Raw genomic sequence first — 13,714 nt, 5'->3', positions numbered from 1 at the left:
GACACTTTTTTATTTTTAGGTCTGGTTTTGTAAGCGACTAGTTTTTAAGTGAAACTTAAGGTATGCAAGACAAATCAGACTCCTGCAAGGGGTACAGGAAAGGTTAAGAGCCACTGGTTTAGCTTAGCACAAGACCTGAACCACTCTACAAATTAGCCAAACTGAACACACTGTTATTCTAGGTTGTTGGTTTGGTTTATCTTCTTGTTTTTTACAGGAGCAAAATATAAATATGTCCAGCAAAGTGCAGCTTAATATAAATTTGTTTCCCTGAAAGTGCTGCCTCCTTCCTTGGTTATAAGAAAACAGTTCTGATTAAATGGGAAAACAAATCAATAGATTCTCCTATCTTGTGGTTGCAAGTACATGCATCTCTGCTACATGGGATTTATCCCAGGCCAAGGGGAAATATATTTGGTTGAACTCCCTGTTTTAAAAAAAATTACAAATCTGAGACACAGAAGTTAAGTGACTTGCCCAGGGTCACACAATGAATCAGTGAGAGAGTTGGAAACAGAACTCTGGTCTCCAAACTCCAACAATGATGTTTTAAATATAGTTGGCAGCAATCCATAAATAACTGTAACACTCACAAATATAGCAGCCTCTGAGGCACAGTGGGTTATTTCACTAACCATCCAAGTCTGGGAACCTTTATTAAAGTGTGACTTGGATTACAGCCTTAAAGTAGGTTTGAGTGTCTCAAGCTAGTCCCAGTTTTCTCATGTGTGCTGTTCGCATCACCGGACTACCACACACAAACTTAATAGGAACTGTTTGCTGGCTGGAATGAAAGCAATGTCATGTTTCAAAAAATGAGTGCAATCCCAGAGTTTTGTGGAACCCTCATTAATGCATGGTCTATGAGGGCTATCCAGTCCCTCTTTTTTAAAAAAAAAAAGAAAAAGCAATAAATTCACTATATATTTTTATTAAAAAGTAAGCCAAAGAAAAACAGACATCCTTTTAGAAAATGTTCAGGAGAATGGTTGTCTCTCTCATGTGGAGATGCTATTCCTTCTTTCAGCTTGTTGCCTGAATATCTCCAATTCAAATCTTATAGATTTTTATGTAAAAAGTTACTTTTAGCAGATTTAGATCGTATTTCACTTTCATTATTGAACAGGAAATCTGCTACTTATTTTTTATGCATTTCATAGTAGTTTGAAAAATGGAAATGTAACAACTCACATGCCTGATATTACGCATCTCTACAGTTTTAAAAATACAAACCAAAACTTGGTTTAAAAAAAAAAAAGAGAGGTCTTTCATTAATGCATTTTACAACTTTAGACCCTAATTCATAAAATAGCCCTTTCCAGGAAGAGTTCTCAAGTTTGTGCTTAAGATCCAATTGAAATTCGTTGTTTTGATCAGACAACTCACCTCGTGTTCTTGCTGTCCCCTGATTGGCTCAGCACATAAGCATTTCCCCAAGAATACCTAGATGTTCAAAATTAAAACTTGGTTTCTGCAAAAATTTGTGCATGTGACATTGAAAGTCATCACCTGCTAACTTTTCCCAGTAAAACTTAATTCCTTGAGTTTTTTCATTAAGCAAACAAAAATGGGCATGACCATGACTAAAGCAGATGCATCTAAAAATTGAAATAATCATTTACAGAATCGTTACATTATTTGCTGATATCCATCAATAATTCACTCACTCACCCTATCCTGAACTGTTTTCCTTGTTTATTTAGGTGACTGTTTCTGCGGTAGAAAATGTGTCTTCACAATTAACAAGCAACTGCAAACTCTTATTCATGAGTGTAGTGCCACTGCCTGTAGTGGGGTTACTTCTATAAAAAAAAAAGTGTCTTTGAAATGATAAGTAAGCAAGACAGCTCAACATGGAATATCATCATTCAGGCCATACAGTTTAAACAAGCAAACAAACAACAGCTGAATTTTGTCAGGTTAAAATAATAAATTTAGAGAAACAGTGTGTATAGATATCGCTCAAGTGGAAATGGGGTAAATTTCTTGAATAAATGATCGGTAGTAAGTTATTCAACTCTGCTTAGTAATGATGAGAAGAAAGGTGTGAGAAGGATTGTTGGAGGAGGTTAGCCTTAAGAAAGGAGCCAGGGAGAGAATGTTCAGTCAGAGAGGCATGGGGTCAGTGTTCTAGGGATAGCGGAAGATAGAAGGCCCGTGACTGAGACTTGAGTTTTGTCTACACTGGAAACGAATGACAAAACTTTTGTTGTTCAGGGGTGTGAAAAAAACACACACACCCCTGAATGACAAAAGTTTTGCTGACAAAAAGCGCTAGTGTGAACAGCGCTTTGTCGGCAGGAGCACTCTCCTGCCGACAAAATGTCCAGCCTCAATGAGCAGTGGTAGCTTTGTCGGCAGGAGAGCTCTCTCCTGTCTACAAACAGCGGCTACTCTGCACGCCTTTTAGTGACACAGCTATAGTGGCACAGCCATGTTGCTAAAAGGTGCATAGTGTAGACAAAGCCTTGGAATGAACACAAATGGAGCAGCGAGGTGAGAATGAAAATCTGATGGCCCACTTTATGCTGAATTCTAATCTACCATTATGACTTTTGCCCAAAACATCTTCAAAGGGCTGTTTGGAGACATTAGACATTGAAATTCTGTTAAATATTGAAGGATTTTCTTTCTAGCTCTTTGGAATCAAGTTTTCCAGTTATTTGGAAAGTTTAATGTGGAGAGTTGGGTAAAATGTGCCATTTGGGGCGGAGGGGCTATTTTTGCTTCCAAGCAAAGGAACTAGTTCATTGTTTTACATCACCAGGGCTCTAGGTACCAACCCCTTGAACTGTGACTGCAGTCTGCGCTGGCTTTCGGAATGGGTGAAGGCAGGGTACAAAGAGCCAGGGATTGCACGCTGCAGTGGGCCAGAGGACATGGCAGACAGACTGCTGCTCACAACACCAACCCATCACTTCCAGTGCAAAGGTAGGAGCAAGCTGTTTGGCTGAGGTCTGTAAACCATTTGATTGAGTGTCATTGCTTATCTTGTGTAAACAGCTTTATTGGTAGAATATCGCCAACCCACAGCTTCAACAATCGTGAGATATTAAAACGAATTTAGGGCTCTCTTTTTTTTTTTTTTTGCCTTGTGGTTTCTGAGCTATTGAAGACCACCTGGGACATGTTTTCAAACTTTTCTCCACTCACAGAAGGGCTAGAAACGTCATTGTTTACAGTGAAAGCTGATATTCTCATGCAATCACTTAGCTCTGGCAGTTGGGGCTTTAAGGGAAGCACCAAATCTCACATGAGTTAGCAACACTGTCATTACATCAGATAATATAATTGTAAATTACTGTATGGAATGTCATTTTAGGGATAATTAATCAAATAATTTATTTCCAGACCCAAAAAAACTTGGGTAAGAGAAGGTTTATGCAGTAAGTAATTCTACATTTTTTAAAAAATGAGAATGTTATAGTTATAAAAATAAGTTTGAAAGCCGTAGGAAAGAAGTTGCAGGTGGAAAGCAAATATGTTTTGATAAGGACATTTGTACTGAAGATCCACAAACAACTTGAACTCCAACCCTAAGTCCTACCAGCTCTAGATCAGTAACTGGGTGTATTAGATGTATTTTATGTTGCAAGATCAGAAGAGGATGCAGGTATATGACTGGGGTGATGGAATATAAGAGCTATATGAGGAGAAACTGATTGAGGAGTTATAGTGAGGTATATTATATGGAGGTAGAATGAGAATGAGTGGGCTTTCTGACTTAATGAAATTGTGGACAAATAAAGGGGATATGTTTGTGTTTTTTGCTGTCAAAATTGTTTTTGGAATGTGAAATGTATGTTTGGGTTGCTAGCCTATATGTGAAGACAGAAGTGTGAAGATGTGTATTTACTATTTATGGTAATAGAGAAGAGGGTCTGTGGTTGGAAATTAAGGGGAAATGACATCATCTTGTTATTTATCTATGAAGTGCCACGTACGCTTATATGTAATAATAAATTATAATAATGTCACTGGCTTAGCGGGATGATTGTATAGCAGCTGGGATTAAACTGATTGCTGAACAGAGGACGAGTGTTGACATTAGGCTAAAGTTAAGGTTGTTTCCCAAACCGGAGCTGACTTTTTTGACCTTCCATCTTCATTTTTAATAACTAGAACATTCAAATTCAGTTATTTTAAAAGTGATGATAGCTTTAAGACAGCAAATCATAATCAGACCTCTCTGCTCTTTGCTGAGTTCATAATTTCACTGCTGAGAGTTACAAATATTCCTAAATAAACACCCAACAATCTGCTAACTTTCACAAGGAAAAATGAAGAAAACAAATGTGGCATTTGTAGATGAAGCTATTTTTGAAATATGATGCAGCAAAAAAGTAGCTAACTTTTTATTCTTGAAACACTCATATTTTGAAATTGCTTTGCCTGATTCTCCTTGAAACATTCTCCTGAGGTCACCCACCACATGAACCGAGCAGCAGTCTGTGGACAAATAGAGCCGCTGGTGTGCTGGCTTAGAATGGAGAGAGTTTCCGGATTCCTCCCACTGTGTTCCTCCCCTTCACTCAAAACAAATGTACAAGACTTATCAGAGCAATCTGTCACCCCCATACGCACACTTACACCCCGATCCTGCAATTGCCTGTGTGTGAACTCTGTCCTTCACCTGTGCAGAGCCCCAATGAAGTCAGTGGAGCTCCACAATCAATTGCAATTAAATCCTAATAAAAACAATCTCTTCATTCTAGCCCACTACCTTCCCCTCATTATTGCCATATTCCTGTCGGTCACAGCACGACAAGGCTGAAGAATGACACGCAGGACTTTCTAAATTAATGTGTCTTTTGTCAAAATTGTGCTTTAACCCAATGTTTGGACTAAAAGCCAAATGTTCACATCTTGTCTCAGAACAGTGCAAACAGGACCGGACTTGAGGCCCAAGTAGTGCAGACTCAGCTCTGTGTTTTATTACATTGTCCTCCTTGTCTGCAGCACTATTGGAAAGGACTGCACTAGACTGCGAACATTTTTGCTACATGGTTTATAAATCAAACCCCCAAGGGCAAAGAAATAGGCTACTTAAGTGCCGGAGCTCTGATTAGCTCCTTCATTGATTGGCTTTGATCAATGCCATAGGGATGTACTGTGTGCGTGTGTGTGTATGTGTATAGCTATATATATATATATAGTGACAAAGTTCCTCCTTTGCCTTGGTGGGTCCTGCGCTTATTGGCGGATTTTCTCGCCTCAGAGGTTCACGGCAGCCCTCACTTTGGCCACTTTCGTGGCTCAAATCTGCCATTCACTCAGTTAGCCTCATCACTGGCCAGCATGGGGAAAGGAAGAAGAACAATTCCCGCAGTCTCTGCTGATCCACCTAGTGGATCAGGGAACAGGCCAGAGACCTTCCCCTCTGGAGGAACCCACGGTCCAGTTCAACTCCTCCGGTATCAAGTAGGGAGTTGGGGGGATGGGAGGGAATCTGGGCCCACCCTCTACTCAAGGTTCCAGCCCAGAGCCCTGTGGATTGCAGCTGTCTACAGTGGCTCCTGTAACAGCTGCGTGACAGCTACAACTCCCTGGGCTACTTCCCCATGGCATCCTCCCAACACCTTCTTTATTCTCACCACAGGACCTCCTTCCTGGTGTCTGATAATGCTTGTACTTCTCAGTCTTCCAGTAGTAAGCCTTGTCACTCTCAGCTTCTTGCACCTCTTGCTCCCAGCTCCTCGCACGCACCACAAACTGAAGTGAGCTCCTTTTTAAACCCAGGTGCCCTGATTAGCCTTCCTTAATTGATTCTAGCAGCTTCTTGATTGGCTGCAGGTGTTCTAATCAGCCTGTCTGCCTTAATTGTTTCCAGAAAGTTCCTGATTGTACTGGAACCTTCCCTGTTACCTTACCCAGGGAAAAGGGACCTACTTAACCTGGGGCTAATATATCTGCCTTCTATCACTCTCCTGTAGCCATCCAGCCCGAACCTGTCACTATATATATATAGTGTATAGTATAATCCATGCTGCCTCCTGGGCCACCTCGTTTTTCCCAAATAGCTAATCTCACTTTTGGGAGAAGCAACAGAGGAGTAGCACATAAAGGGGAAAAAACCCACGGACATAACTACAGCCATTCAAACTAACCTCTTCTGCTGAAGTCAGGCAAGCTGTTGTATCTAGACTTTACAGCAAATAGGAAAAAAGTGAAAATAAAGCAGGACAGGAATGGATTAGATATAAAACACACAAATGCAGAAAAGGAGGAGAAAAGTCTTCTTTTGGATGTATTCCTTTCTTTGTGGGCCCTTTTCCTGGGTAGTGTTTTGTTTAGGGCCAGGTTCAATACCCTTATTCAGACTAAATAGCACCTAACTTAACTAGTAATTCATTAACTTCAGTGACACTACTTGCAGTGTAAGCAAGTGAGTAAGGGCATCGGAATTTGCCTCTTAGATTGAGGGCTCTTTGTGGCAGAGTCCTTGTCAATGTACATATTTGTTAAGCCCTTTGCTCCCTGTTGGTGCTATGTAAATAATAAATATTAATAATGATTTGGTCGGTCAATATCTCAGCTAGGGTTTGCTAGGTCAGAAGCAAACCCTACAATAGATTTTTATATTACTGGATAGTGAATTACGGAATTACTGGACAGTTTCCTAAAATGTAAACCCACAAAGTCAGTTTTCTTCTGTCTTGCTCATCACTTACTTCTTCTCTTTAGTTGTGACACATTTGTCATATACAGATCTGCCACAAGGAAGGTGTTTGTCACTATTTTATGATGGAATGCTAATACAGTCAATCATAGCAAAGAATTTCTATTTCCTGAGCATTGCTTTTTCACCTGGCTGCCAATTTTGCACTGCCCAAAAGGAGCCATCAGTGAAAGGATCTGTTAGTATTTCAAACATGAAGCATGTTTTCACTCAGATGTAACTCAGAGATGAAAATTCACCGTGGACTAGATGATTTCAGCCGATGAACAACAGATTTTACCAACTTTTAGTGAAATATTTTTCAACCCTCCTCACCCATATCTTATGTGCTTGGTCTGTCCTAAATTATTTAAAATTTATTACTGATCGCCGGTACTTTTGAGGAGTCCTTGCACTTAAAAGAAATATTTTCTTTTAAAGGAAATAAAATGCTTTAAGACCTTCACTGCTTGAAATAAATTAGCATCTTTTGGCCATTTTTACATTTTAAAACCATTTGAGTCATTAATATTTGAAAGTTAGTGACTACAAAGTCAGTTTTATTTTCACATTTCCAAATTTGCCTATCTTTATTAACATCTTAACAGATCTATAATATTGATTGATTTAGTACCCAACTGCATGCTAGAGGTGGACACAGCAGACAGTAACTACTCCGATGGAGCTTCCTTGACAATTTGAGTGCTTTGCCCTGCAGATGACCTGTTCAGGTCCAGTAAATAAATACTTGTTTTTAAATTTGGGTAATTTTTGTGTTTACACAGGAAGCCATAAGTTCTCTTTGGTGTAGATGCCTGAGTGTGTGGTGTCTAGCGTCTGTGTTTGTTTCAAGTATTTGTGTGTTTCTATTTTTGTTTACATTTTTCACAAGCCTTTCTTGGTGCCTTAGGGAGTTAAAACAGGGATGTTGCATGCACAAAAGTAATGGAATGAAAACAACTTACTGTCTTTCTCTCATGTCCGAGTGTCATGTTTCTTGTGTACAAAGCAGTACATTTAAGAAAGATTGACGAGACCATTTTGATTCTTAAACCCATATATTTGCAATATGTTCACATGAAGCTTTATTGCCACCCCCATTTCCTCACACTTGCCTGAATCCTTCTCCTTGCAATAAACCCTCCACTACCCAATCACTTGCTCTTCTGCCTGAGCATCAATACTCCCATTCCCCACATAAGCAGTCCCCTCCCTCCGCAAACAGGAGCTAGTTACTGCAATTAGGATCTACAAGGAGCAAGCAAGCCAGACAATATAGGCAGATGACTGTGCAAAGGACAGGGGAATCACTGGACTACAGTGGTAGCTGGAGGCCGGTATTCATTGTGGTATAAAATGATTTTCATCTGGCTCTGGGCTTTCAGCTTGAGTCTCCAAATTCCACTATTCTGGGCTGTGATCAGGTTCCTGCTGACCCACAAACATTCTGTCACATTTTGGGGTGCAATCCAAACCAGTGAGGGTTGTGTCATCACCTGCCTTGCAACTCTCGATGCCTCACAATGCTTTAGTGTAGAGCTCCCAACAAGGGACGCTCACAAAGAGCCTGCGGGCATGCAGATTACAGCCTGAGTGCCTGTGTATAGCTGCAGCCCTGGCCCAGTAGCTCTGGCCCAGCAGCCTGTCAGCAACACTCCAGTCACACTCTGACTTCCCACCAGCCTTGGTTACTAACTGCAGGGTGGCCCCAACATACTCCCAACGCTGAATAGTCTCTGAAACGTGTGCTCCGCACTGTACAGCCCTCTCCTGGGCACTTTAACCCTTTACAGGGATAATGGGTTTTTAATATCTAATGTTCAACAGTCTGCTACTTTACCTGGAGTTATCAAAGAGTCCTGTTTAAACACAGCACTGGAGTGGTTTAGATTAAAGAATAAAACAAGTTTATTAACAAAAGAGGATAGGGTTTTTAAGTGAATTCAAGTATCGGGTATTAAACTCAGAAATGATAATGAAAAATAAAGATAAAACACTTTCTAGTAGCTAGCACACAACAAGTTTGAGTTAGTTCAAGGTAAAATTCTTACCACAGGTTCCCAGCAATATGGCTGACCAAATTCTAAGATCAGGATCTACCCCCAAAGTCAAAGGGCTGGTTCCTTTGTCTTCTTGGGTGAAAGAGAGAGAGAGCTTGGGGTTTTCTGCCCCCTTTCTTTTATAGTCCAATTGGATAGTCTTTGAAGTGGATTCTTCTGAGAGTTACACCTCAAAGCAAAGTTTATTCACACAGTAAAGAAGGTGACATAGAGTCTCATGGTGAAGGAGGCTTCATGTCCTTTCTCCTCATCTTTGTTTGCTGAAATTCAAATTTGCTTTTTCTACTGCCATTTCCTCTCCCTCCTGTCTCAAGGACCCTGTTCACTACTTATATGTAAATTGAGGTAAATCTTCGTTCAGGATACGTCTGCCTGGGTAGGGCTGTGGTTTTAAACATGTGCTATGAACATCGTACAGGGGGTTTCATAACTTTACATGTAACGTTGCTAAATACATTTCACCATAATGATATTGACCAGTGAGTTACTAATTTTCAAATTATACCTCACAAGGCATATTTTGTACAAATATTATTATAATAGTATGTAAGCTGTGGGTGCAAGGATACTTTTGATCACACCCTCTCCTACCCATTTGGAATGGTTGTTTCCAATTATGTAGTTTATTAAATGGCTTAAAAATGGATTGGTGGTCTTATACAGGGCAATAACAGTTGCAGCATTTCCCAGATATATCTATGTTTTGGCTATTGCTTTTTCTACAGTAAGAACAGGAGGGAATTTAGTCGAAAATAAACCATGTTAAAACTATGGGTGGTGAAACATTGAACCGTCTCCTAAACCTCTAATTGAACCTTTCTTAAGCTTCACAAATCTTTGTGCAACTTTTTTGTACCCATTTTTAATTTTTGCTGCTGAATCTGCACTTTCTCTTTTGGTCTCATCCACAAAACTAGAAATGTCAAAATATTAGCAATCAGGGGCTGCTCTTGCAGAATTTCCAGCACTGATGGAAGTGGAAATTTCCAAAAATCTTGATAGTAAACAAATTTTATGACATTTGCAGTCTGTTTTTGCAAGCTGGGTGTTTCTCTCTTCAGACAAATATCCAGATATCATTGAGATTTGTCCAACGCTTGAAGGATTTAAAATTTGAGTTAATCCTTTGTGATTAAACGTTATCACGTGAAGTGCACATACTATTGTTACTGCAGGGGGCAGAAAACACACAGTGTCAGTACTGGTAAGTATCTTGTGCATTAACTAAGAATGAATTTTGCAAGCCACATTTTCCACTTATATTCGACACTTTCATTTTTGCAGGACCAGTAGATATCAGCATTGTGTCCAAGTGTAACCCTTGCCTTTCCAGTCCATGTAAGAACAATGGGACATGCAACAATGATCCAGTGGAGTTCTATCGATGCACATGTCCATTTGGTTTCAAGGTATGACTATACTTGAACTACCTTAAAAGACACACAGTACTCTCAGCTTTCTGCTGGCTTCCTCAATGTTGTATCAGTAGGGGAGTCAGTTGTACAGGCAAGGAAGCTCAACCATCCCTTGCTCAAGTAGGTTGTGTGCCTTTCATGCACACAGCTACAGATTTTTACTCCATGTAGTGTGTATATTTGTTCTTTAAATGTTTTATATACTGGAGAGAATGTAAAAGGGCAAGTTGATTTCGTTTTTAACATCAGCACCAAAACAAAAAGCAGCCAGGCCTGGGGGAAGAAGACTGAGCCCGGGTCTACACTAGGACTTTAGGTCGAATTTAGCAGCTTTAAATCGATGTAAACCTGCACCTGTCCACACGATGAAGCCCTTTATTTCGACTTAAAGGGCTCTTAAAATCGATTTCCTTACTCCACCCCTGACAAGTGGATTAGCGCTTAAATCAGCCTTGCCGGCTCGAATTTGGGGTACTGTGGACACAATTCGTCGGTATTGGCCTCCGGGAGCTATCCCAGAGTGCTCCATTGTGACTGCTCTGGACAACACTCTCAACTCAGATGCGCGATTGTTTGCCATTGCTCTGACGCAGGGAGGGGTGACTGACGACACGGCTTACAGGGTTGGCTTACAGGGAGCTAAAATCAACAAAGGGGGTGGCTTTACATCAAGGAGTATTTCAGGCAGGACTTCACGGAGGGTTCCAATAAGAAATGGTGCACCTAAGTTATTGTTCTTATTGGAACAAGGAGGTTAGTCTGGCCTCTGATTGATACATGGCTAGATTTACCTCGCTGCACCTTCCCTGTGAGTGACTGCAGTGTGACCTAGAGGAATGAGTCCCCTAGATGGGGGGCGAGGGGGGGGTTGCAAATGAGTACAAAACAAATCTGGTCTATTTCTTGTTTTGATACACTCCATCTATCTTTTACATCTTTGGCTGGCAGCAGACAGTGCAGAAGGACTGCATGCCATCCTCATCTCTTGCCTGCCCGGCAGAAAATGATGCAATAGGACTGCTAGCAATCCGTATCGCCTGCCTGCTCACCATAAGATGGGCAATAGGACTGACTGCAGGACTAAAGAGAATGACTTGATCAAGTCACTCCAAATTTAGTCCCTGCGCCCATGTCTGCCCAGGCACTCCTGATCGAACTCACACAGGCGACCAGGAGCACCTCGGACATGACGATGACGGCTACCAGTCCTATTGCACCGTCTGCTGCCACAAGGCAATGGGTTGCTGCTGCTGTGTAGCAATGCAGTACCACGTCTGCCAGCACCCAGGAGACATACGGTGACTGTGAGCTGAGCGGGCTCCATGCTTGCCGTGGTATGGTGTCTGCACAGGTAACTCAGGAAAAAAGGCGCGAAACAATTGTCTGCCCTTGCTTTCACAGAGGGAGGGAGGGAGGGAGGGAACGGGGGCCTGACGATATGTACCCAGAACCACCCGCGACAATGTTTTAGCCCCATCAGGCAGTGGGATCTCAACCCAGAATTCCAATGGGCAGCGGAGACTGCGGGAACTGTGGGATAGCTACCCACAGTGCAACGCTCCGGAAGTCGACTCTAGCCTCGGTACTGTGGAAGCACTCCGCCGAGTTAATGCACTTAATGCACTTAGAGCATTTTCTGTGGGGACACACACACTCGAATATGTAAAACCGATTTCTAAAAAACCGACTTCTATAAATTCGACCTAATTTCGTAGTGTAGACATACCCTGAGGCTATAAGTTAGGTCTAAATTAGATCCTGACTCTGTTACTAACCCTGTGTGGCCTTGGCTAAGTCATGTAAACTGTCTTCTTCTTTCAAATTGGGACAGTGGGCCTAATTCTTCAGTCTTGACCTTGTGTAGTCATGTACATCGGGGAAAAGTGGGTGTTAGGTACCACCACCGGTATAAGTGAGTGGAGATGTTCCTATATGGTAACCACTAATTGATACTGATTTTGTACAGAGCTGGTGATTGGGTCCAATAACACTAATTCAACTCAGTTGTGAGTGTTAATGTTTGTACAGTAATTTGAAAATGTGAAATACTTTTGATGTGAAGTACTGTTATCCTTTGTAATAGAATACGTAGCAGTATCAGAGAAAGAGAGAGAACACCTTACTATCAATTCCAGTAGAGTGTACTGGAAAATCTAGTTATTTAGCAATATCATTTCCTCCGTTCTGGTGTAGAACTTCCACTGTTAATGATAGGGCTACGTGCTGCCTTTCGTCTAGGTTCCCAGCTCCCACTGAGATCACTGGAAGCTTAATAGAACTATCAAGGGTAGCATAACGTGTAAGGTGCTAGTAGTTACGGTGTTTACAATATAAAATTAAATAATGCAAATAATCATATGTTCATACATGTCAGGGACTGGGCTGTCAAGTATAAAGAATGGGGCAACCCCTTTAGATTAAGAAGCGGGTTGCATCAATCGTGGGCTTTATCCTGTTGTGTTGAAACGGTGGTGTCTCTGGCACACCAGGGATAAAATATTAATGACATCATTGTTCACGCTTACAACATTGAACAATTCATTGTGATCTGGGATTTTGTGTTATCCCTGGTGACTCTCACTGTAACAATCACCATTACAAATCTTTTAACCTTTTTATTAAAGATACAGAAAACAATTAAAGCATTTGAAACATGAACTATTAAGTAAAGCTTTCCTTTTAACAATCTCCCGTATTTCCTTTCCCTTTCACTTTAGACAGTTTTGATAAGGGAAACCCCTTGTTTGAGAGTCTTTTAGATGGTATTAGAGATGGTATTCATTGAGAGAGTCTGGAGCTGCTGCTGTTGTTGAAGTCTGCTCCTGTTCCCTGGAAAATAAAACAAAACAAATACACTCACAAACAAGAAACCAGAAAAGAACAGCAAAAATGGAAAATACTGCTGCTGTCTCTGGTGGTGACTCTTACTTGCCACCTTGCTGCTGGAGAAACATGGGCCCAGCACACAGTCTTATCTGCCACGGTGAGGCCTGGCAACCTTGTTCCAACTTTGGACAATGTAGGGCATCACTTTTAGCTACCTTACTGGCACACAGCAGTGTTACAAAGATGCAGTTTTGGCTGTCTCATTACACGGAAGGCAAAAAGAGAGATCTAGGAACGGAACTCATGATGGAGTGGGTGACAGCAGAAACCCAAGGCTCACATTCCAGAAGCTGTTTAGGCCCTAGTGCAAGCTGCTGCTGGTGGTGGTGTCATTGTTTTCCAGTCTCTGGCCCAGTCTGGTCAGGATGCCTTTCAGGTTCAGGATGCCGAGGACTCAGTGGTGTCATAATGGATCCGGGGGGGGGGGGTCCCAGGAGGTGAGGTGAGTGGGAGCCATGATGGTAAACTCTCTCTCTTTCTAGTCCAGCTGTTCTCTGCTCCTGCTGAATGACTCCGAGGTGCACAGTGTCCAAGAAGGGACCACAGCCTCATCCTATTAACTTTAACCAATCAAAACACATTTTGGGGATTTCAGCTATAAACGTTTCCTCCCATTTCTAGAATCTTTCAGCTCGTCATCATATCAAGCCATAGATCTACCAGGAGCCTTGCAGAGCCCTTATCTTAATTCTTTT

At 41.4% G+C, this 13,714-nt stretch overlaps 1 protein-coding gene across 1 annotated transcript in view; it reads left to right on the top strand.

Annotated features, from left to right (window-relative positions):
• SLIT3 (slit guidance ligand 3) overlaps positions 1-13,714 on the top strand; it is a 790,143-nt gene that overhangs the window by 677,223 nt on the left and 99,206 nt on the right. Inside the window, exons 25-26 of the mRNA XM_074960679.1 lie at positions 2,768-2,931; positions 10,003-10,127. Coding sequence (XP_074816780.1) covers positions 2,768-2,931; positions 10,003-10,127 — 289 coding nt within the window. The remainder of the gene's footprint in view (positions 1-2,767; positions 2,932-10,002; positions 10,128-13,714) is intronic.

Source organism: Natator depressus, chromosome 8, assembly GCF_965152275.1.
Source record: "Natator depressus isolate rNatDep1 chromosome 8, rNatDep2.hap1, whole genome shotgun sequence".
Classification (NCBI taxonomy): domain Eukaryota; kingdom Metazoa; phylum Chordata; order Testudines; family Cheloniidae; genus Natator; species Natator depressus.
This window is presented reverse-complemented; position numbering and strand designations above follow the sequence as displayed.